Source organism: Perca fluviatilis, chromosome 18 (genome assembly GCF_010015445.1).
Source record: "Perca fluviatilis chromosome 18, GENO_Pfluv_1.0, whole genome shotgun sequence".
In the NCBI taxonomy this organism is placed as follows: Eukaryota; Metazoa; Chordata; class Actinopteri; order Perciformes; family Percidae; genus Perca; species Perca fluviatilis.
The window spans coordinates 20,992,109-21,016,692 of NC_053129.1; the positions used below are offsets into that span (position 1 = coordinate 20,992,109).

The following is a 24,584-nucleotide window of genomic DNA, read 5'->3' on the forward strand; positions in this document are numbered from 1 at the left end:
AACAAAAAACGTTCTTCAAAACAGATCTCGTTAGATAGATAGATAGATAGATAGATAGATAGATAGATAGATAGATAGATAGATAGATAGATAGATAGATAGATAGATAGATAGATTAATATTAAGATATTTAGGCCTAGGCTATTTATTTTAAAACTCACAAATGTGCACACCAATAGTCCATAGCCTACATTCAATTATAGGCCTATATTATTATATATTAGCCCAGTAGCCTATTAAATCTCTAGGCATGACAGACTCACTGTAATGCCTATGGCTACTCTTACCAAAATCCACTCTATCCCCTCCTTTTCCCGCCAAAAAGCCTTGGGATGGGGGCTGCACTTTTTCTGATAGAGCGAATCAAAGTCTCCATGACAACCGTTGCTCTGGATAACAAGGGATGCTCGGGGTGCTGCCGCAACGACTGACTGCCATGCGCAATGCGGCAGCGGGTACCGCTCTTTGGTCCAGACCTAAAAGACTCATTTTGAAGTCTAACACTGAAAGCTGATGTGTGGCACAGAAATTGAGTTACATTAAACTAAACAATGCACCATGCAGCAACATGTAAATTGTATCTGTCACATGATGTGACAAATAGCCTACAATTTGATTGATTGATTGATTGATTGATTGATTGATTGATTGATTGATTGATTGATTGATTGATTGATAATCATGGGACACACAACTTGCTAGCTTTGTACAGATTTATTTACAGATTAACCGCTAGATGGTAGCATCGTATCTTAAATAAAACCCAAGTCTACAAGGAACCGGAAACAAATATTAAAATGTTAAATATTTGTTACCAGAAAAAGAGGATGGAAAGCTTAATACAATCTGCTTTGCCACGTAACGTCCACAAAGAGATAAACGTTACGTCGCGTTCAAGCCTTAAGCAGACCCCTAAACATTGTTCCTGTCCTGGAAATTGTATCGATAAAGTTTGAATTTGAACCGTCTACCACTGCTAAAATGATGGCGGCTGATCAAACTGTGCACGGAGTTCCTTCTTCACTGTCTGCTAAGGTGGTTGGGTATGTTGACAGCTGATCTAGCACCTTTGTCACCATGTTAAATAATTTGTCTAATTGCACTGCTGTATTAAAACGGCTAAGTTAGGACTGTCGTGTTCAAACCAGCAGTAGCATTAGCTACTAGTTGTTAACAGAAATTCATTAAGTTGGTAATAACTAGCTAGCTAAGTGTAACGTTACACAGCAGGTTGTACACATGCATAGATATGGTAAACAACATGTAACATATAACGCTGACTCGGTAAACTTAATTATTTGTTTACGGTTCGTTATACCAGCAAGTATCATTTCTGCAGTCGAAATGTCTGAAAAGTATGGCTAACGTTACCTTTGCATCTTGCTAGGTTAATTAGCTTACTAGTGCATACACTTGCTATAGTATCAAGAAGTGTTGGTGTAACATCAATGGCTAACGTATCGTTTCTCTGCAGGTCATTTGCCTATTTGACCGTGAGAGACAGATTGCCGACCATCCTAACCAAAGTTATAGACACAATACATCGCAACAAAAATAAGTTTTTTGAAGAATATGGAGAGGTAAGAATTGTTAATCAGTTGAATGAGATTTGTTTTCTTTAACTACATCCGGAATTATGAGGCCCATTTGAAAACTTGAATTTGGTCTTGCGTGTTTCCTCTTTGTTTTCATGCAGGAGGGTATTCAGGCAGAGAAGCAAACAATAGCTCTGCTGTCTAAGATGAGGAATGAGCTGCAAACTGATAAGCCAGTACTAGCACTAAGAGACACTCTACAAGACACTGAGTACTGGAACCAGTACCTGCAGAAACAACAGAAACTGCAAGGAGACGAGGAGTCCGTCAGCTGGTTCAAGTCTCCTTGGCTTTATGTGGAGTGCTACATGTACCGCAGGGTACAGGAGGCCCTGTGGCTCAAGTGAGAAGTATTTTCATCTTTTAATTGGAACTATTGCTGCACATATGTGATATGTCACTATATTTGTTTAGATGCAAAGGAAAAATCATAGGACAAGTCTTTTTTTATTATGATGTTAGTCACATTGGAATGCAAAACTATGGCAACTTAAGCTGTCCAGTTCTGCTTTCACTCTGTTGTTTTAAAATAATTTAGTATATTGTTACTGCAAAATTGAGTGTTATCCTTCTCATTATTATAAGAAGTCTTCAAGGATATTACATCCTTAAAAATTACAATGTTTGCTTAATGTTAAAAAAAGGTAAGTGTTGGAATATTGCAGGCTTAGAAGTACATGCAGCTGTTCTTGTTTATCTACTGTATATTGGGTTCTAGTTCTCTAGTCATGATTTTATTTGTACTTTTATATTTCAGTCCTCCCATCAGTGACTATGACGTGTTTAATGAGGGAAAGACTCAGAGCTTTTTTGAGTCTCAGCAGGCTATGATGGCCTTATGTACATACTTGGAGGGCGTCAACAAGAACATGGAGGATCTCTCCAAGAATCAGCTGTTGGAGCATTTTAACAAACTGCTACAGGTAAGGATCTTCTATACCAGCTTAATACATGACAATCAATTAAGTGAAATTAAATAGTGAAAATAAATGATCAATTTTTATATCAACAATGGTTGAAATGTGATATGTAATGTAAACGGTGCTTGTATTGACAATACAGATAGGCTTATTCATTACCTGACTCTTAAGTTCCCCTCCACTCTACGGAGCATTTCAACATTTATGGTCTTCGATGTGATGAATGAATAAAGTCCTACAAAATAATCTGTCCATCTATTTTCTATGTCATTAATCTTATTCGGGGGTCATATGTCAACACATTATAATAGGTTCAGGTTAAAGTTTTTAAATTGACTCTTCCTAGGTTTCTCTATGGGGAAACAAGTGTGATTTGTCTATCTCTGCTGGCCAAGACAACTCACAGAAGACCAGTCCAATAGATTCCCTCAACAGCCTACAACCCTTCATCTTGGTGAATGACTCCAACATGGTATGGTCAACTCTTATTTCTGCCCAGAAGCCAGGACAGTCAGAGAAAACCACTGCAGTCAGAGTGGACATTGTTCTAGACAATGCTGGTTTTGAATTATTCACTGACTTGGTCCTAGCAGATTTCCTGGTTTCCTCTGGCCTTGCCCATGAGGTCCACTTTCACGGCAAATCCATCCCATGGTTTGTCTCTGATGTCACAGCTAACGATTTTCAGTGGACCATCCAGCAGACCATGGCCGCCAATCACAAGTGGATGTCAAAGAATGGTGTCCAGTGGAAGAGCCACCTGAAGGAGGGCGTGTGGTTCTATCATGATCATCGTTTCTGGACACAGCCCCATGAGTTCTGTGACATGGCAATGGATGCTCCGGACCTGTATGCGACCCTGCAGGGGGCAGACCTGCTGCTGTTTAAAGGTGATCTCAACTACAGAAAGCTGACGGGGGACAGGGACTGGGATTACACAGTGGGCTTCAGTACTGCACTGCGAGGTTTTGGACCTGCACCACTGTGTAGCTTGAGGACTCTCAAGGCCAACGTTCAGGTCGGTCTGCAGCCGGGCCAAGGGGAGAAGCTTGGCTCCCAAGATCCAGACTGGATGACGAGCGGCAAATACGCTGTCATTCAGTTCTACAGCTCAAAGTCAGAACAGAAGGACTGACCCCACGATCTCACTGGCAAGATGTGCATTCATAAGAACGTTACAGTAAGAAGTACCATAAGAAGGAGTTACTTTAAGCCATAAGACCATTAAGTTACATGAGTTTGTTAAATGGTATCTTCGTTCTCATTGTTAGTTAGTACTTCATGTTTGATACAGAAATGCACAGTAGCAGAAATATATATTGGCTATTTTCACAACACATTTGTACCATGTCGTCCTTAAAATGTTAGCACTTAGATCTAATGATTCCCAATGATTTCATCACAATGTTTACAGTGACAAATTTATCTTTGAGGTAACAAATTAGGGTTGCTTTTTATTGCAAATAGCTTATGTGTTGTGCACAATGTATTAAGTCATAATGTTTACAGGTTAGTGTAGAGGCTGTGAACAACTGGGTAAGAATTGGGCTTAATAAATCTTAAATACTTTTCTTTTTTGCATGCAGTTGAGGAAAGTGATGATAAATGTGATTATATATAGTTATTTTTATTTTAATAATCAGCTAGGGTTGATTTACTGTTGCACTCAGTGTCATTGATATGCATGCATCGAAACAGAGTTCATGACATTCATTTGATAACGGTTTTGATCAGTTTGAAAGATGATAGACTGTTATTTCATGCAGTGTAACAGTAACAGTGATGACATGCACTTGTTTTGTTTAAAATGACAACCCAGACCTCTGTATCTTCATAGATAAAAGTGGATAACTCTGTGCACACTGTTATGTCATCTAAATTCTCATTGTCCGTGTCAGTACCTCCAGAGGTGATGTGAACTGGATTCTTCTCCGTGCTGCTGGGGGAAATTATATAATTTTCATAAGTGGGTTTGATTTAATAAAGAATTGCATTGACTGGTCTTCTTTTCCACTGTTGTACTTTGCAAGCATGAGAGATGAGCAATAATGACTTTATCAACATTATCTATTGTATGCATCCAGATGGTTTAATCTCAGTCAAGTGCAGCAACAGTATCTTATTTACATGCATACCCTCCAAATATTGTGAACTATTTCACCTAAAATTGTGAGCAAATGCATTTGTACATATTATAATCCATCAGTAGATATTTTAAATGTTCACCAGTAGTGTGACATTTTTTTTATTGGTGTTTTACAACTGCTGACCTTTCATCTACTTAGTGTCAGGGTGGACCTGAGGCCTATACTACGAAGCAAGATCAACAAGCCCTGGATTTCCTTCAGTTACCCAGCTTCACTAACCCTAACAACCGCGGTCCCGCATAAGCTGTGTCACGACGGTGGTTATCAACTAGTTCAATCAACCCAGGGTTTCCCAATCCAGAGGCCCGCGCGTTCACATAAACGAGGCGGTGTTTGCACAGCGCGACCAATCACAAACATCTACCAGAGCCGCATATTTTAGATAAGAGCCAACATAAATATGAAGAACACAGACACGGTTTTGTAGGCAAAACGCAATACAGTCGCTGCTTCCTAAAACAGGAAGGAAAGCTGGCAAGAAAAATAGGCGACGCTGTAAATGCGTAAATCATAACGCTTATTAATATCAATTCCTCATCAGCCAGGCACAAGATCTGACCATAATTACGCTTGTGCTTTCCATAAACTGTCGTTGCATTAGCCTATTATTTCAGTTGCAACCCTGGCAGTGGAAGCGATCGTGAGAGCAAATAAAACATATAAAACCATAATTCAAACCGATGTGCGCATTGGTAACACACGGCTCAACAGGCCAACAAATAGCCGATATGTAATTCCCTCCCATTAAAATCTATATATTTCATAAAAATACCCATCAGGGAATGTTAACGGGGTTGTCGGTCTCTAAATGTTTTAACTTTTATGAGCGCACCCCTCTCCCCGAGCTCCGAGCTCCGCCTGATCTTCTATAAGAACAGTGACGCCGTTATCAATCGAGTATTGATTGGTCAGTAGGCGGTGCTTTTACACCGGTTGCTCTCTGATCCCCAACTTAACCTGCTCCCGACCAGGTTAGGTGTTAAGCATAAGTTACCGCGGCGATTGAAGCCGGTAACAACTAATCCACCATCGTGATACAGAAAACCCTGGGTTGAACCTGAAGTTACCTCGTTAACGCCAAATCTTGCTTCGTAGTACAGGCCTCTGGAAAAACAGCCGACAAAACAGCAGGCAATGCTGCCACATGTACATTAGAATTCCAGAAGAAGTTGGCAAAATGATATGGCATCATTTAGGCTGCTGATATGCTTTGTGAACATTATCTGTAATTAAAATTAAGTCAATTACGGAAAGAAGCAGCCTATCTTCTTGAGCCGTTTAGGTACTTATTTCATTTGTCACCCTTCGTTTTCTTAATGTAACAGTGTCTTCATTTTATTCCAGGGGAAATCATAAAAAAAATATCTATCATCATCATGGCTACTTGTTTTCCACTTGACCTGACATGTCCTGAAAATTGGACTGTTAACTCAAGAAAGATGATGCACAGAGAAGAGAAAATAAAGTGCAAATGTTCAGGTTGTCCTCAGTGGGGGAGGTTGTTGCTTGTGATCATCTTTATCTTCATGGATTTCTTGCATTATTGACTGCGTGTCAGCTCACAGTTTCACATATAAATAAGTATATTCTAATTCAAGCCCCAAATTGTTTGATGATTTTTATCAGCATCATTTGTATAATTGTATCTGAAATTGATCATTTGAAAATGACCTCTTGCAAATGTGTGCACTCAATTATTTCTACATTGAACTCCTGTTGTAACTGGTTTTATTTTACAATTGCCATGAATGATAGAAAAATAATCCCAACATATTTAGTTTATTAGTGTTTCAGCTCACAAAGTTGTTTTTTTACCTTGACTCCTGGTCTCAAAACATGCAAGGACTAATGGGATGATAACAAACCTGGAACTTTTGCGCAGTAAACATGAACATTGAGTACTCTGCCCTGTTCCTTTGATTTGTTTAAATATAGTTTCTATTTAATCTGTGACTTGACCTAACCTACAGTAATGATTAACTAGTCCATATTGTGGTCCTATAATATATGGCATCCTCCTTTCAATGAAGTGGCACTAGGAAAGTATGTGTTTTACTTCTGTCAATATTTTGGTAATGTTTATTAAAATATTTAAGTCATGCAGCATCTGATTAAAATAACCATCAATCATCTATCATTTTGGATTCATTGTGTAATTATTGGCTGTTGGAATGAGATTTGACCTCCTGCTGTGTTTGCTGTGTTATGGTGACCTGGCACTAAAACACACCGTGGTTTGGTTATTGATTTGGCCGCATCTTTAATTTGTTTATCCTCTCTTTGAACCTTTCCACTGTTACCATTGTGTCCAATGAGCTAGATTTCTGAGAGTCCTAGAGATGAGAGAGGCAAGCAGAGAGCGAGAGAGAAGACTAAAACAGTCCCCATGTTGCACAGGATGATTCTCGCATGAGAGGTGAGTAGTGTATCATGGTAGATTTTCCCTTTTTTTAAGCCCCCGTCGTTTTAAACCATTCTTGTAATGTTTCTCATTTTAACAGTGATTTGATTTACTGCAGAGTCCCAGGTGTATTCAATAATCTGGCTACAAATAGACCGGTCATATGTCGTGATGGTAGCATGCTGAGTGTGAGATAAATTAAACAGCTTACTGATAGTTTACAGATGTTTTTTCTCAGGGTACCAGCTGCAATCAGCGGAAGCTTTTCAGTGTAAGATAAAGGTGAAGTTGAAAGAGAGTCCATAATAGTGGTTTGAGGGAGAGAGAGGACAGGAAGGTTATTCAGGAGTCACTATTTCCCTGTCCATCTTCCTCTTTCTTTATCCCACCAGCCTCCTACACATTAATGGAGATGTATTAGAAAAAACCTGCTAGAGGTTGGGAGGAGTCTTTGGATGTCTTTATTTTTTGGAGCTTGGTGGGCGGAAGCTCAAGGCAGATAGAGCAAAAGAGAAGAAGAATAGTGGACCCTTCAAGTTGTCTGTCATTGTTTATTGGAAAGAAGGCACGGAAGACAGAAAGAGAGAAAGCAGTACTCGCCTCCACTCCCCCTCCCAGCAAATGGGAGAGGAAGTCTAAATCATGTTGCATATCAGTGCTGTTGTGCTGTGATGTTGCTCAGACAGAGCCCGGCACAGAGCCGGCAGCCTTGTGGACCAGTCCTCAGACCCAGGATCAGCCCAGCCTTCTCAGAACTGGAGACCCTCTCCCCACAACGTCCCTCACCTCCACCACATGCCCTCTCCAGTGACATGTACCACGAAGAGAGTCGGGGGTCTGGAGGGGTAGCCACTGTGGACTTCCTGGAAGGGACATACGACTATGCTGCCTCCACCCCTGCTCCGATTCCTCTTTACAGCCACTTTACCACTGGCTACTACTCTGCTCCTTTAGACGCCCACGGACCACCCTCAGATGGCAGCCAGTCCCTGGGTAGTGGGCCTACCAGTCCGCTTGTTTTTGATCCCTCCAGCCCCCGATTCAGCCGCTTTATGCACCCACCCAGCCACCACTATTTGGAAACCTCCTCAACACCCGTCTACAGGTGAGGGAATACAATTTTTCTTTACCAACAGAGAGGAGAAAAGTTTGTGTTGTGTAATTGGAAAAAAAATATTTATTTCTTGCCATTACCTCTGCTTGAATCCGATTGGTCAGTTTTGTTTGTGATTAATTAACTAAAAGGAGAAGTGCAAACAAAACATTGATATACCCGATTTGTTTCTCAAGTATGGTTCTTTTGCACACTGTGTCATGATTTGAATACAAAGTTAAAGAATAATATCCATGACGAAATACATTTTCATTTTGTGTATTTTGTTTATAATAATTTATTTATTTTTTTCCAAATTTTACTGTATTTTCTCTACTGACTTGGTGTTTCCCTTTAAGTGGTTGTATGGTATTTTGCCACATAACGAGATTTAATTTCACTCATTGGCATTCTGTTTAGTCCTCACTATGTAGTTATAAACAAAACATAATTATATAACGGCATTGTTTTAAAAAAAAAAATCTTTTACTTTATACAAAACATGGCCACTATCGCCATAGAAAGGATCAGGCTTTGTCCTGGTTTCTAATTCCAGAGATTAAGTACTTTGTCAAAGACCTTGAGAAAGGAACAATACGTAAGAACAACAGAAGTACACGTAGAGATTGCTTCCTCGCTCAGGTGGAAAATAGTACTCTGCTTTTGTCTTTGCCACTGTCAAATTAAAGTTAGTCTGGTGAATGTAAAAATTGTAAATAAGTAGTTGCCGGCTCCAAAGTTTTATGATAAAAGATATTTATTAGAGCAATTCTTCTGCACCACAAATTATAATCATTATCCTTAAGTAAAAACTTCTTCCTACTCTTTTTCGGACATGTAATATTTATTTATGTTGTTTATGAGAACTTGTATATTGAGGGTTTGTTATATGTTTACTGTTAATTTTATTGTTATTCTTGTTATTTGCTTTCTTGTTTTTAAATTGTTACATGTTAGAAATAAACAACAACTACTACTACTACTACTACTACTACTACTACTACTACTACTACTTTATGAACACACTTATTCATTAAGTCAGTATGTGAGAACATTTAACAGAGCTGAAATCCACGTCCTGTGGCAGGTCCAATGTCCCATCCAGTCAGCAGTCAGTCTCCATGGAGGACCAGTACAACACCAGTGACGAGTCATACAGTGTGGGGGAGTCAGGAGCTGGAGCCGGGGCCGGGGCCAGGGGGTTTGAGATTGTCAAAGAGACGCGTTTCTGTGCCGTGTGCAGTGACTATGCCTCTGGGTACCACTACGGGGTGTGGTCCTGTGAGGGCTGCAAAGCCTTCTTTAAGAGGAGCATCCAGGGTAGGTAATCTCTCTTCTTCATCCATTTGTGACCAATGGATGTAATTCTCAAACATTAGCTTTTGTGAGAGATTATGTCTAAGAAATGCTTAGACTTGAATAATGTTTCTTACTGTATCTGTCAATGAAACTTATAACCATATGAACACAATTAACAGTACACTAGTCGACTTTGTAAATGGAGCAACATGCCCCCAAAAAATAAGTTTGGCTGTCAGTCAACAAATTCAAAAAATGTAGTGTGGTTTAATCAGGCAGATCTAGTAGGCTCATGGTATGGAAGTGAACTGCCTGTAACCTCAACAGAGAAATTAGCAGTCACACTTGAGCTTGATAAGGAAAAAGAGGGAAAATATGTGTCATCAATTAATTACAGATTTTAAGTTAAGGGAGTAGAATTTCAATTTCAAGTTTGATTTGACTTTGTTTCTATTTCACTCACAAGTTCGAACCGTTTTCCTCTCTGTTTGCATCTCATGTCTTTCATATGACATGGTGTACACCCTTCATGTACTGCTGCCTCTGTGTGCAGATAAAAACGTAATCTGCTGTAGGGGGCTTAATCATGTCATTATTATTATTTTTTTAACAATGTTTTTATTCATTTTTATTGGAAATACAATTTTCAACAACCCTTCCAAATGTCAGGAAATTTTGTCATACATCCCCAATTTGCCTTTCAATATAGAGTATGTCAGTCTCTCCATGGACATACATTTCGCCATATTCTTGATCCAAGCACCATCTGTAGGTGCCTCCATTTTCTTCCAAATTAGAGCTATAGTCCTTTTTGCCTGTAGTATAGCAAAATCAATAAATTTATATTCTTGGGGCTTCAGATTCAGATTTGTTGGATACAGGTGCAGCAAAATCATCTTAGGGTCAAGGAGAATGTTCACAGACAAGATGAACATAGAATGTCTCCAGAATGTTTTAATTTTGTAACACTCCCAGACACAGTGCATAAATGTTCCTTTAGCCTCATTGCATTTAAAACAAAGGTCAGGTATATTACTGTTGTGTTTATTCAATTTGTCATGTCATCATATTGACAAGTCTTGCAATGGAAGACTGGTATAAAGAAAACCAATAGTCTATGACAATGACAAAGCCAAGATGCCACATTTTACATTTTCTACATCTGAGATACATTTAACATGGGAATAGAGTGTTCCTGGTTATTAAATAACATACATCTGAACTGAACATTGGAGTGGGGGGCTTGAAGTAATAGATTTTCTTCTATTTCAGGTCACAATGACTATATGTGCCCAGCAACCAATCAGTGTACTATTGACAGGAATCGGAGGAAGAGCTGCCAGGCTTGCCGTCTTAGGAAGTGTTACGAAGTTGGCATGATGAAAGGAGGTGGGTAGAAAATGCCAGCATATGGCAGATTTCCCATCTCTTCCAAGCCCAATCTCTCTTTGTTTTATTTTACATCATTTTCGTTTCTGTGCTACAATGTACTAAATTTAGTTGGTATTGGTTATCCTGTGTTTTTACTGTCTGCATGTCTGTCTTTTATGAATAGTTTTTTATTTTGCACTATTTAGCTTTTCAGTATATTGTGTTTATGTCAGCAAAATAAACTAATTTGATTACCCACTTCTTAACAAATTTCAAAACTAATTGCCATGTATCAACCATTGGTTGTTGCTGAAAGGATCGGCACAAATATGAGAGTGCTGGTGGATGCAGATAAGCCTGAGACTAACTTTAACATGGCCTTGAAGTGATTTCCTCTTAAGGAGTACAACTACTGATTAAAACACACCCCCGTTTTGTTTTCATACTTCTTGAATCACACAGGCATCCATATAATTTGCACTGCTGGACTTTGTGGTAAAAACAGGATATGAAGTTATGTGTGAGTGATATCAAGAAAAAAAAGCCTGACGGGTTTGTTGCGACTGTGTGCATACACGTTTGTGGCTTTTTCTGTTTATCTGTGTGTTATTTTGTATTAAACACTTGCTGCGTGCTTAAGGTGTGCGCAAGGACCGCGGGCGTGTTTTGCGGCGTGACAAACGACGGACTGGCACCAATGACAGAGACAAAGCGTCTAAGGACCTGGCGCAAAGGACAGTGCCCCCTCAGGATGGGAGGAAACGCAGTAGTGCTTGTGGTGGAGGTGGAAAATTATTGCTGACTGGCATGCCTCCTGACCAGGTGCTTATTCATGCGGAGACATTTGTTTTTGACATACCTTGTTGGGGTGCAAATTGTTGGCCTGGTGGAAATTTGGATCTTAAAGAAATATTAGGAAAATGAATATACTAAATTTCATGGCAATGTGGCTTGTGGATGTCAAAATATGTTTGTACTTACTTAAAATCAATTTGAAACACAACAGCTTTTATTTTTCTGGTTAAATTTTTTTGTTTCTCTGCTGCTTCCCCAGGTGCTCCTCCTTCTCCAGGGTGCCGAGCCCCCAATACTGTGCTCCCGTCAGAAGCTAAACCGACCCTATACTGAGGTCACCATGATGACCCTGCTCACTAGCATGGCCGATAAGGAGCTGGTCCATATGATTGCATGGGCCAAGAAGCTTCCAGGTACTTCTTAGAGTGGCGAGGTAGCCACACCAACAGTAAATACTCTTAGTTCTTTTCAGCAGTACAAACCTTCTTATATATTAACTGTATAATGCAGTGTATTTTTCAGACACATTTTCAAGATATGTCTTTTTAAAGATTTGCCACAGCAGGATGTGTTAATTTGTTAAAACAACCATGTACGTTTGAAGGAGCATTAACTAAGATTTTTCTGACCCGAGTAAAAAGTTTCTGTAAAAGACAGTATCTAGAAGCTGTTAATAGAGTGCTGCTCAGTGACAATTTCTTTACCAGATGTTGAGATTTGACTTTCATATTTATATTCTGGTCTTAATTCTGTTTTGGAGCAAAAATTCACAAAAACTTGAGTTGTTAAGACTCTCTTGAGACTTGCAAGGAGTCTGTTGATGGTCATGGGCCATTAACATCAAACATATCCTGTACAGTTGATTGTGCACCTTTTATCGTGGTCCAAAATGTTGGGGAGAGAGCATATAGGGGAGTTTGTTGTTTTGGAGTACAAAAACGTAGCTTTGTATTATCTACTGTAGAAGATATTCAATTGCGCATTTATGAATTGTGTTATCGAAAAGTGGAGCTAAACCTCGCGCAGCTTTCATAGACATTACCTTTGGATTCGGACAGGCTGAATTTGAGGCTACTTGTGCGCTAGCATACAGCTACAAATGGATCCTTAACTCACAGGTCCATACACTGCGCCTTGCAGACCATTGTGTCAAAAGTGACGAGTTTGACCGGGGATGGCTACTGCCAGCAAAAGAGGAGAAGACGTCCTATATAAAAAAAAAAATGTCCTTAAGAAAAATGCTGTTCCAACAGTGGAGAGCTGAAGACAGAGCGGAGGTAAGCTAACGTTAATGCTAGTAGCTAAAGTTACTGTGTTGACCTGGCATCAGTAAGTTACACCCGAAAGCATAGCAGGATAACTGCCACTTTTAGTAAAAGTACATTGTATGTGCGCATAGAGCTCAACAGTCCCACCCACAGTGGGTTCTAGAAGTAAAAATACAATGCAATTTCTCCATTGACAAATTGGATTATAAGCCATAAAATCGTAACCGTCGATGAATGATACACTTAAAACCAGCATGCCGACGTGACTAAGCGATTGTATATGCTCATAAAAAAATCATGGGGCAGCAAACCTTGTTTTGAGATAAACGTCTTTTATTCGTGATGTCTTGGATAAGTACTTCATTACCCACAATCCTGAACAATTCCACAGTGATGCCTCTGATTGGTGGAACTCATGCTGATGAGGAGGGGGGTCAGTACCCAATCTGTGCTGCCTGCATGATCCGTCACGAGGATTTACGACACTGCACGAATCACGATCTGTTCCACGCTTCTGCCATTAGCCTCCGCCGGGAAGCTAACGTTAGTTTAGCTAACAGCTAATTCGGCTAACCGCTAGCTGACAGCTTGATTCAGTCTAAAATAACGTTAACTCAAACTAAACACCAGGGAAAGCAGACTACAGCTGATGTAACAGCTGTTATATATTTTAACAGTTATTTTCAGGTTTTATTATGATGGTCTTTTAAAGTTATTACATGCTGTCTCAGCTAGCGGTTAGCCGAATTAGCTGTTAGCTAAACTAACGTAGCTTCCTTTATTCTGTGGTGCGCGGTGGTCTATGGGATGAGTAGTTCCTTCGCTCTGAAATGAGGATATGTACACAGTCTTGTACCTTCGACTTTTTTTTGATTTTCTGTTCGTTTTTTCACTTGAAATGGTATGTTGTATGCTTATGAGTCACGTACCATCTGGTTAGCCTAAGGCATGGTCTAAAACTCTTTATATACAGATTTTTCCAGACGTCAATGGGAGAAATGAATGGGAAATTTACTTCTGGAACCCAAGGTCTCTCAGAGGAGGGGCGGGACTGTTTTATATTGGGAATTAATATTGCAACATCGTTTCGCAGCTGCTGGTTACAGCGTTCTCGCTCAATACTGGACAAATTCAAAGATTTTTGATTACATTATCGTTAGTCACTTTAGACACAAATTAATGGAAAAATAGGGTCCAGGTTGAAAAATACCAAAATTACCCTTTAAGCAAAAAGATGATCTTGTACAACTGCCTTTAAACTGAATGTTGCATCACATAGTGAATAACAAAATGACATGTGATCAGTTAAAGCTATAAAAACCTCTTGATGTCAGTCAGGCTTGTTGTAATGTTGTGTTGACTCCTACCCTCCAGATACATTGATGTCTGTTGCTATTGACAAGGCGAATAGAAATAAATAAATAAAAATAGCCAATTAAAGTGCTAAAGTTACTGAAAACAAAAAATATATAGGAAGTTAATGAATGTATTTTCGTCACAAATGGTCAGTTATAAAATATATTAAAGTGTAGGATTGTAGCATTCCAAGTGTAAAGCCTGTCAGCGCAAACTTTATGATTTTCTTTAAAATCATCAGGCCAGATGGATAACTTCCAGTTTAATAACATTCTTGCTGATGTCTGTAGCTTTGGATAGATATTAAAAAATACTTTCCTGGTGAGGGCAGGTGCAAAACATGTGAGTCAGGTCTGCTGGAGCACCGTGACATGTTTTGTCCAAATTGGGACATATATTTTTTTAAACTTGGAAACAGTGTCTTTCTTAAACATTTTAAATATACAGATACAGTACTGTGTGACAGAGGTGATGGCTTTCAATGGTTGTCTATTTGACTGTGTAGGCAAGAGCAAGGTGATGGGCGACCTTTATTGCGGACACACAAACACACGCATGCAGAGCCATTACAGTGAGGGTTATTACAGTCATCACTTTTGAGAGGATTGTCCCCTGGCACCCCATAGAGCCTAAATGCAGTATAGGATACATCACCCTTTTTATTTACACACACACTCACACACTCACTACACACACACACACACACACTCACTCACACACACACACACACACACACACACACACACACACACACACACACACACACACACACACACACACACACACACACACACACTCACACTCACTCACTCACTATTACAACCTTGTGTGGTACTAAAAGCCCAAAGGCACACAGTTTTAATTGTGAGGGGTCCCAAGCAGAGGGAGAGAGAGGGACAATGGAAGGGAATTGACTGTAATTACATATGAATTGTGACAGCTGAGTGCCAGTGATAAGGCTTAAGAGGAGAGAGATTGCAGATGGTTTCATTTAAGTACCCAGTCCCTGCCAGAAAACAAGGGCATGCATATTTCTATTTTTATGAGTGGGATGAAGGTGCACAGAAAACATTTAACTCTGGGAGTGTTGATTTGGTCTTGAATCCAAATAACTGCTGTGATCAGGATAAAACATATGTGTGTGTGTGTGTGTTTGTGTTTTAGGTTTCCTGCAGCTGGGCCTCCATGACCAGGCGCAGCTGCTGGAGAGCTCATGGCTGGAGGTGCTGATGATCGGGCTCAGCTGGAGGTCCATCCACTGCCCCGGCAAACTCATCTTTGCACAGGACCTCATACTGGACAGGTAGCCCGGAATACTCACCTGACTTCTCAGTGACATTCACCTTATTACATTTTTTCATCTCTCTTTCCGTGCTTTTCTTACCTTTTTTTCTATCTCTCACTCTCACACACATCTTAAGAGTGATGCATCAGCATTGTAGATTTTCCATTTCACACCTTGCCAGCCATTGTGCCACCATCATAGAGTGAAATAATAATTACAGGTTCCCCATGGAGAGGAGAGCAGCCTCTCTAATCATTACAGTACTGAGCTGACAACCAGGACAGAGATTTAATCAAAGACTCAATGCAAGGAGTGATGACAAAGGAAGAACTATCGAGGGAGAGATGATGGGAAAGGAGGCGGAGGAGAGGGAGCAAAATGATGAACAGAGAGGACAAAAACTAGAAATGCGGGGAGACGTGAGGCATGGATTTTTGCTTTGCAGGCACAGCCTGTTCCCTCCATCCCCCCCTCCCCCCACACTCCCCCGTGTTCAAAGTAAACAAGCTGGCCAGACCTCAGTATCTACCTCAGAGAAAAAGAGAGGAAGGTGGAGACAGAGGCATGAGGGAGACATGCAGACAGACAAACAAAGCTTTTACACTCTGATGTGTCTGATGGTCCCATTTGATTCAAAAGTGTATTACATAGTATTATCTCTAAAAGCTGGTCTCTGTATAAGTGTCCTCAGCAATTGGACATGATGACTAAAACGCTGTTGGTCAGGGTTGACAAATTCCCTTGGCTCTGTGCTGTCCAAGTTAATCTTGCACTCCAACCACTGGATATTATCTATATTTCCTTCACTTTTCAACTGTGCTGACAAATGGAGTGTTGCAGTGATTCAATCCATTAGTTATTTATCTGGCCGCTCTTTGGATAGCTTAATGGTCACAGATGTTTTTTTGAATACTGATGGTGCGCTGCAGCTCAGAACTTAGTCTTTGTGTGACTTACAGAATTTTAAACACACAAGAAAAGAGAACTTTGGGTGCCCGGGTAGCTGAGTTGGTAGAGCAGGCGCCCATATATAGAGGTTTACTCCTCGACGCAGCGGGCCAGGGTTCGACTCCGAATTGCGGCCCTTTGCTGCATGTCATTCCCATCTCTCTCCCCTTTCATGTCTTCAGCTGTCCTGTGAAATAAAGGCCTAAACATGCCCAAAAAATAATCTTAAAAAAGAAAAGAGAACTTCAAATATCTAAACAAAATTCCTCGTTTTCTTTTATTCTGCTCTCTAGGAACGAAGGCAATTGTGTCGAAGGCATGGCTGAGATCTTCGACATGCTGCTAGCCACTGCTTCCCGCTTCCGCTTGCTCAAACTGAAGCCCGAGGAGTTTGTCTGTCTCAAAGCTATTATCTTGCTCAACTCTGGTGAGGCAACATGTGTGAGAGACCTTCTTGTGAAACATTTTAAGTGTAAAGTGATGCCTGGAAACAATGATAGTGGAAAGCAGAGACAATTCTTTAATCAAAACATAAGCTCTCTAGCTTAATTTTTCAATTCCACACAGTTTTGTTTGTATGCACACCACTTTCTCACAGGTTTCCATTTTTGGTCCTCAAGAGTATCAAAATACACCCACGGATGTGTAGCTTTGAACGCTACTCACGGGCACATTAGGCGAACAGAGTGTACTGGAAAGGCCCGTACCCTCAATATGCCTTTATAACTGTTCCCATGACAACATGAGGCAGCAGAGAGGGCTGTGTTTGTCCCGGAGATTGAGATATTCTATATAGGAATTCAAATACCAGCGGGATGACAAAACTGGCACAGCTGCTAGAGCCGAATTAATGTTTGATTGCTGTGTGGGCAATACTGCATCTGCAATCAATGCTCTGCTCTTATATGTGTGTTTGAGTCAGATCTTTTATCAAGTAAAAGTAAAAATGTCTATATGAGGTGAATTACTTTTACTGAAGTCTCGGTTTAAGAACAGAAAGGTCCATTGGCGTGACAAATTTCCAGTAAGCTTATGTTTTTCCTCTGTCAGGTGCCTTCTATTTCTGCACCGGTACAATGGAGCCCCTCCACGACACTGCGGCAGTGCAGAACATGCTGGACACCATCACAGACGCTCTCATACATCACATCAGCCAATCAGGATGCTCAGTTCAGCAGCAGTCGAGACGGCAAGCACAGCTGCTCCTCCTGCTCTCCCACATCAGGCACATGAGGTGAAATTAAATTAGAAACGTTTTTTTCTTTTGTTTACAATATTAATATTAATGTTCTGCTGAGAATCTGCTTCAGTGACCCACAGTAGTTCTTTGAATTTAAAAGATAAATGCTTTAAAAGCATTACATTTTAAACGTATTCCTCTTCACTGATGAGTTGTTGCTGTAGAGTATATCAAGTATATCACAATATATAAACCACAATAAAACAATTTGTATAGTTAAGTGTCTAACCAGAGTTTAAAGAATAAAACCTTAAAGACCAAAAGCAACAATAAATTGATCCTACTAAGTACAAAGTATTGTCTGTCAGTGTATCCAGCTGTTATATGGGTGACATTGTTCTTCATCAGAATGATCCCACATACATAATTCTGCTGCTGTAAATACTGACTAGAGCACCAAATGTGTATTATTCCTCAGCAGAAAGTAGTCCCCAACAAAAAAGTTTTCTTTGGTAAGATGGCCAAATGGGGCTGAATGATACAGACAAAGTAGGAAGATCAGAAAGTACAGAGAGACAGACTAACACATAGTTGATTTGTGGACAGGAAACACCAGCCTTCTACATTACGTAGCAAGATAATTCTCCAAAGAAAGTAGTGAATAAAAACCGGAACAATAAATTAACAATGAATAAAAAGCAACTGAAGCGCAAAAAAACTGAAAAAACAGACCATGAGTAAAATCCCAATACAAGCTATTGCTTGGGAACAAGTGTGTTTTCCAGAATATATTAAACACATAAAACTAGAAAATCAAACGGAGCCTTTAGGGATGTAGAAAGAAATCAGCAGCCCTCATTAACTGACTGATACATAAACTCATTCCAATTCCTCATCTCCCTGCAGCAACAAAGGCATGGAGCATCTCTACAGCATTAAGTGCAAGAACAAAGTGCCTCTGTACGACCTGCTGCTGGAGATGCTGGACGCTCACCACGTCCAGCGGCCAGACAGACCAGATCAGCCCTGGTCCCAGGCTGATGGAGAGCTTCCCTCCACCATCAGCAACAGCAGCAACAGCAGTGGTGGTGGCTCCTCTTCAGGTGGATCCAGTTCAGGACCCCGAGTGAGCCGTGAGAGCCCGAGCAGAGCCCCCACAGTCCTGCAGTACGGAGGGTCCCGCTCTGACTGCACCCGCATCCTATGAGACCGAGCACGGCAAGCAACATGTGAAGGTCAAAAGTCATTTTTATGGGTGATGTGTGTAGTACAGGAGGAGAAAGGTTTGGGAATAAAATCCAAAGGTTGTTTTGATCGATTTCATGAGATAATAATTTATAAATTAATTGAATTTAGGGAGTTTTTCTTTGCACTACTCCAATTTACTACAATCTGAGCTTTAATGCAGTTACTCTTCTATGCTGTCTTCTATGTGATTTTGAGTCTCTAACAGCTTTACAGTACATCATATTATTAAATAGTATTTACAAAATGGCAGGTGTTAGGTCATATTTTGGCACTCTTTTAGCTTTGAAATGACAAGCAGCTAATTTTTATTTTTATTCGCCTCGACCAAAGTGCACTTCCTCCGGGGTTTAAGGGTCTACAGGCACTTTTTTTACTTACTGACATATTATGGATGATTACACACTAAACTATGATAAAACTGGTTCAAATGAATGTGTAATTTATTTTGTTTAAATTCCAACATTAAGGACTTAACATCAGGTATTGTGTTTTCTGCACACACACAAGTGTAAACTTGATATATTTGGGAAGAAAATTATTTTAATGATGAAATATATGAGGATATATCTGCTGAATTTTGCAGCTTTTTGTGTGTAGTCGGTTTGTTCTTTATGCTTACTTGAACTCAAGTTTTCTGAAGTGTGTGTGTCTGTTTTTTTATTAGTTTTTTTGTCTTGATGCAGTTGTTCAACCACTTCAAAGCTACTACCGGTTATTGTTCATCCAGTAATTCAGTGTTTACATGTTGAGTTTGGCTGGATTTAGACACCTCCAAAAACCTAATTATCATAATGTATTTGCACATATTCGATTGTTGTTATTTACTTACTTATTCTCGTTTCTGTATGTTCATGAAACAGATCTATAAGCCCTGGGAATGGCGCGAATATGTTGCTCAATTCGCACTCGCCTCAAACATTCGTCTCTCATTCTGTCTGAAAGGTCAGAATTGAGAAGTTGCAACCAGGGACTATTTGGCATTTTTACTTGAAAAATGACTAACTGCTGGTCCAAATACTTGTGGATTGTTTTCCTGTCGGTTAACTAACCAATTAATTGACTAATCGTTTCTGTACTTAAAAAATATAGGCAATTAAAATGTATGAAAAGCCTCCATACAGGATACAATAGGATTTGGCCACTTGAGCTGAAAGTCCAGTCAAACCTGAACTGACTGTCATTTGTTTACTGTGCATAAAAATAAAAGCTTTAATTGAGAAAATCTTGTTCATCACTGTTTGTCGTAAGTTTGTATCCCAAAGTCGGGACCAAGAATACACAAATGTAAATATTTCATTTTTTATTATTTGCAAAGAGTGTATTTTTCATGAAGTCGGCATTAGCAAACTGTACATACATAAATAATCATATTCCATCTTTTTTTTTTTTTTTTTTTTTTTACAGATTCTGTTTTAACAACTCAGGAATTCCGATGTCTCATCACAGCAGAATAATTATCGCAGGTATTACAAAGCTCACTATTTCATGTTGCAGCCGTCCACTAAAACACTACTAGTGATTATTTGGCTTTCTTAAAAGCAGGGGACTTTCAATTACATGCTCAAACAGAAAGTTAAAAAAATAACTGCCTGTATTCAAAGGCATTTCAACAAAAATATACAAATCAGTTGAGAGGTCAAATCTTTTTTCATAATTTCCCCAGTTGATTAAATACTGAAATTAAAAACAGGAATACAAGCCTTGGCTTTTGGGGAAAGAAGTCGGCCATCTTTGCTGGACGGCTTCAGTGCAGTACCTTCAACAGTGCTCATGTCAGTGCTATAGATTCAGGTTTTAGCTTTAACGTCATATGAAGACTTTTTTTTCCAAATTCAAGCATGTTCTTCTTAAATGTGTTAAGCTGAAAACATTATGTTCATCCTTCAGAAAGAAAGAACTGTTGAGCTGATTTCTGTGCTGTTTCAGTCGTTATGTTATGAGTTATTCTTCAGATGTGTCTTTTGCTTCTGAGACTGTGAATGATTGCTACTCAAACTGCAAGTCCTACTGTACAATTTACAGGTACAATATCCCACACTCAAGGTGGTGCTTTAGCTTCATCAATACTAACAATCTAACTGATTGAACGCTAAATAAATAGTAGCAGCACTGGATATCATGGACAGAAAGCACGGTCGACTTTGGCTCCCAACATACAGTATATAAATAGTGCTTTGTTTTCATTGAATTCTCAGGTTTCTTCAGGAACCTTAAAAAATAATACACATTTAAGTTAAAACAAGATGGAATATTTAGATTGGGGGAGAGGGGGGTCTCCTGATGATGGTCCATTTATTCTGGAGAGTGGGTTTAAAGGGTTGAGGTGATTTCAGGAGAGTGGGTGTGCAATGTTCGTCAGAGGAGTCTTCATATCACCTCTGAATCACTTCATAATGCGCGTTTGCTCCCGAGCACGGTAACAGTGTGTTGCTTTAGAGCCCGGGGTGAAGAGGAAACATTCAGTGGAGTCCTTGGCAAAGCAGTAGGTAGATATTCAGCGGCTTCTCATATGGGCGGTGGTCCGTTGGTGTAGCGCAGCATTGGATGGAAGGAGCGGGCGAAGTTGTTGGCGTGGTGGCAGCTGTAGTCCTTCTCGGTCATGGGCACCAGGCAGGCCAGGCCAATGAGGAGCAGGAGCAGCAGCTGGACGGGAAGCGCAGCCCTGAGGACCCGCAGCAGGAAGGACGGGCCTTTTGAAGAGGAGGAGGAGGAGGTCGGCGAGGAGTAGCTGTCAAGAAGATCAGAACGGGAGGAAACGCAGCCAGCGGCGCCTGGAGATCTGCTCCGGCTGCAGGAAGACACGGAGTGAAGTTAAACACAGCAAAGAAAAGACCTGAGTTCATTGGTATTTGCAAATCATGTTTTGTCAAAACCCCTTGATAGTTTTTTTTTTTATTGTTCAAATTTAAGTTAGTTATATAGTGTGAAAAATGCTCAAACCTCAGGGGCTTAAATCCAAAATGCATGATGTTCAAGCTAAGACTGTTTAATCAGAAACATTCAGTGTTCATTTTGGTTTGCTGTGGTACCTGGAATGTAGTTTAAGTGCACAAAGTGCCAGAAAGTTAATACAATCAATGGGAAGCATATGAAGACAAATTTGATTAGATTACAGATTAAAGATGAAAGGATTAGTCAATAAAAAAGTCAATCGACAGAAAATTGATCAGCTATTTTGATAATCTTTTTTTTCTTCTTTTTCTTCATCAAAAAACTTCAGCTTCTCAAATGTGAGAGTTGCTGCTTTTGAAATATCTTTGGGTATTGAACTGTTGGTTGGACAAAACAAGGTATTTTAAAACATCACGGTTGTCTAGAGAATTGTGATGGGCATTTTTCACTATTTTCTGACAATTCATAGACTAAACAATTGAGAATATACTCAGATTAATCAATAAGTAGTCAATAAATCTGGCAATTCTGACATTTCAAGTAGGTTAAATTTAAACATGTTTGCAAATACTATTTTACCCATGTCTGGCAAAAGAATGAAGACTCAGAAAACACTCAACAGGAAAGAAAGCAAGAATACAAAAATGCAGCAAATAGACCCAGATCCAACAGTTAGACAGATTGAGAGTCACAAAGTTGAACAGAGACACACATGTACAGCAGACCTGCATACGCACAAAACACAAACGCACTTAGAAAAACCACAAGCCCTCGTAGATACCCGGCCGTGTCTCACTGGGGGGAAACGTTCTGGCTTTAGAGCAGAATGTGTGAGAGTTCAATGCCACATCTCATTCCAGACAGACAGATGCCAAATGCCCCTGGAGATTTCCACGGTTAGACTTAAGGGGAGGAACAGCATGTTCTTACTGCGACTCATCCTCGAGGAGGCTGAAGGAGTGTCAGACACCCTGACACTCCTCCAGCCTCTCGCTCTGTAGCCTGCTGATTTCATTTAGTTGTTTAGTCCTCCTGGATGCTACCATAAGGCTGCTGTGAGCATGCATGAGCAGCATGTGCACGCTGTGTATGTGTTTATATATGTGGCTCATGGCAAACCCTCCTGCTTTGCTGGATTTCAGTTTCCACAACCCATTAATATGTGATAGAGAGTCCCTGCTTCTCATATAAAGGATGCTATCAGGGGAAAGCAAAGACATCATTTTTATGACAAAACTCACGGCAAGACTAGTTTAGGCTGAGTCTTCACCAGGCCTGTGTGTTGTTGTTGTTGGCATTTAATGGAAATCATAGAAAGTTAAATCAGAAAAGACAGAGAGTCAGAGGTGGGTGATTTAAGAGGTCTGGAAAGGAAACAGGAAAGAAAGTAGAAGTTAAGGTAGAAGGAATAAAACGCAGGAGTTATTGCATCATATCCTGCTTTCAACTATGAAAAGAATGAAACAGGAAGATAGAAAAACAGAGCTAAGGGAAAGGGAACGAGGGCTGAGTGGTCACTGGGATTCAGATAATGCCATCTAGTGGGCGAGGAGAGTGCTACAGCCACTCTGAGAAAGGAGAAGCAAAAAGTATAACAATGCAATATTTCATGATGCCATTCAAAAAGCAGCAGGGCAAAGAGAAGCAGTGAAATAAAACATTTAAAAGAGAAAGGGAGCGGCCTGATGTAGGCGATTCCCCACTCGTTTAAGAGCTTGTAACATGGTCTCTAGAATAAAGGAGGATCATGGAACACAGGGTTAAAGCCTTAAAACCAATCAATTAAAGAAGCTAAAAATCAAAATCATCTAAGAATATCTTTTACAATGAGTAAACATAGCTGATTGTGATTAATTTATTTTCTCATGGGTTGATTGAATAAAATCACGTTTCTAGTCAGGCATAGCTTTGGTTCCATTATCATCCCGTGTTTCTAGAGTCCAGGAGAGAGGTACCTGTGGCGCGGGCCGCTCTCAGGGTGTCCTGGGTGGGCCTGACTACTTTTGCCTCGGGGCTGTACCACGTAATGAGCAGGGAGGGGTAAAAGAAAGAAAAGAATGTTTCAGTCAAGGGCAAATAAAGACAAAGCCTCAGATGAGAGAAAAAACAAGCCATAACATCGCTAGAGAAGGAATCATCAACAACCAAAGAGCAGCAACATAATCAATGATGGTGATTGACTTTCAGAACCAAGAAATCTGGCTTCTCAAGACTAAATTCTCATAAGTCAAAAGAAACTGACAAATTAAATATATTTAACTATTAGTTACATAGGGATAAAACAGAAAATGAATGTAATTTCTTTAATAAATGAAATCCAAAATGAGATCTGAACTAAGCCATTACAGAACAGTTTTCTCATGGGAAACGAAAAGCCAGGTTTTCTTGTACATTTTTGGCAGATCAACATGGTGTGGGCAGCAAAAAACATCTAAAAAAAAGGGAGGGATGGGGGGCAGCAACAAATCTTTTCATGTACATGTTAGCAGAGCAATAGAAAAACAGAAAACATTTATATTAACAATAAAAAATAAATAAAAGGGTAGTAGGCACATATCTATGAGATGTCTACTTGGAAACCAAAGGGAGAAGGTAAGTTGACTGCAATGTTATTTGGGGCCTCTTATTGAGCATGGAAGCTATCCTAACTGGACATTATGAGGGGAAACATTACCAATCGTTTGCGACTTTGGACAGTCACCTCTGACTCAGGACCAGCTGATCCACAGATTTCTGATTTGCTAACAGGAAATGGTAAGCAATCCTGAAAAATAAATCAAAACAAC

The 24,584-nt window shown here is 39.9% G+C and overlaps 3 protein-coding genes across 15 annotated transcripts in view; 2 read left to right on the top strand and 1 right to left on the bottom strand.

Moving 5' to 3' along the window:
• Nucleotides 1–357: 357 nt before the first annotated feature.
• Nucleotides 358–4,517, top strand: armt1 (acidic residue methyltransferase 1). Its single transcript, XM_039780944.1, has 5 exons — nucleotides 358–1,043; nucleotides 1,475–1,580; nucleotides 1,697–1,938; nucleotides 2,353–2,518; nucleotides 2,862–4,517. The coding sequence occupies exons 1-5, from the start codon at nucleotides 982–984 to the stop codon at nucleotides 3,648–3,650; spliced, it is 1,365 nt and encodes a 454-aa protein (XP_039636878.1). The 5' UTR covers nucleotides 358–981; the 3' UTR covers nucleotides 3,651–4,517.
• A 2,948-nt stretch (nucleotides 4,518–7,465) lies between these two features.
• esr1 (estrogen receptor 1) lies at nucleotides 7,466–20,128 on the top strand. Its single transcript, XM_039780941.1, has 9 exons — nucleotides 7,466–8,168; nucleotides 9,244–9,476; nucleotides 10,728–10,844; nucleotides 11,467–11,648; nucleotides 11,881–12,034; nucleotides 15,410–15,548; nucleotides 16,772–16,905; nucleotides 17,529–17,712; nucleotides 18,565–20,128. The coding sequence occupies exons 1-9, from the start codon at nucleotides 7,735–7,737 to the stop codon at nucleotides 18,863–18,865; spliced, it is 1,878 nt and encodes a 625-aa protein (XP_039636875.1). The 5' UTR covers nucleotides 7,466–7,734; the 3' UTR covers nucleotides 18,866–20,128.
• Nucleotides 20,129–20,283: 155 nt separating this feature from the next.
• Nucleotides 20,284–24,584, bottom strand: part of syne1a (spectrin repeat containing, nuclear envelope 1a) — a 142,421-nt gene continuing 138,120 nt past the window's right edge. For 9 of the 13 annotated variants that reach the window (XM_039780927.1, XM_039780923.1, XM_039780921.1 and 6 more), the window contains 3 exons: nucleotides 24,473–24,562; nucleotides 23,754–23,812; nucleotides 20,284–21,694 (listed from right to left, as the gene is read on the bottom strand). In XM_039780927.1, coding sequence (XP_039636861.1) covers nucleotides 21,412–21,694; nucleotides 23,754–23,812; nucleotides 24,473–24,562 — 432 coding nt within the window. In that variant the 3' untranslated portion in view covers nucleotides 20,284–21,411. Of the gene's footprint in view, nucleotides 21,695–23,039; nucleotides 23,163–23,753; nucleotides 23,813–24,472; nucleotides 24,563–24,584 lie in introns of all 13 variants that reach the window. The other 4 variants (XR_005636822.1, XR_005636821.1, XM_039780922.1 and 1 more) reach the window with 4 other exon arrangements.

Coding starts and splice junctions, on each gene's coding strand:
- armt1 (XM_039780944.1), top strand. CDS start 982: ATGATGGCGGCTGATCAAACTGTGCACGGAGTTCCTTCTTCACTGTCT. Junction 1,581..1,696: donor TTTTTGAAGAATATGGAGAG/GTAAGAATTGTT, acceptor GTTTTCATGCAG/GAGGGTATTCAGGCAGAGAA. Junction 2,519..2,861: donor ATTTTAACAAACTGCTACAG/GTAAGGATCTTC, acceptor GACTCTTCCTAG/GTTTCTCTATGGGGAAACAA.
- esr1 (XM_039780941.1), top strand. CDS start 7,735: ATGTTGCTCAGACAGAGCCCGGCACAGAGCCGGCAGCCTTGTGGACCA. Junction 9,477..10,727: donor CTTTAAGAGGAGCATCCAGG/GTAGGTAATCTC, acceptor CTTCTATTTCAG/GTCACAATGACTATATGTGC. Junction 11,649..11,880: donor CTGGCATGCCTCCTGACCAG/GTGCTTATTCAT, acceptor CTGCTTCCCCAG/GTGCTCCTCCTTCTCCAGGG.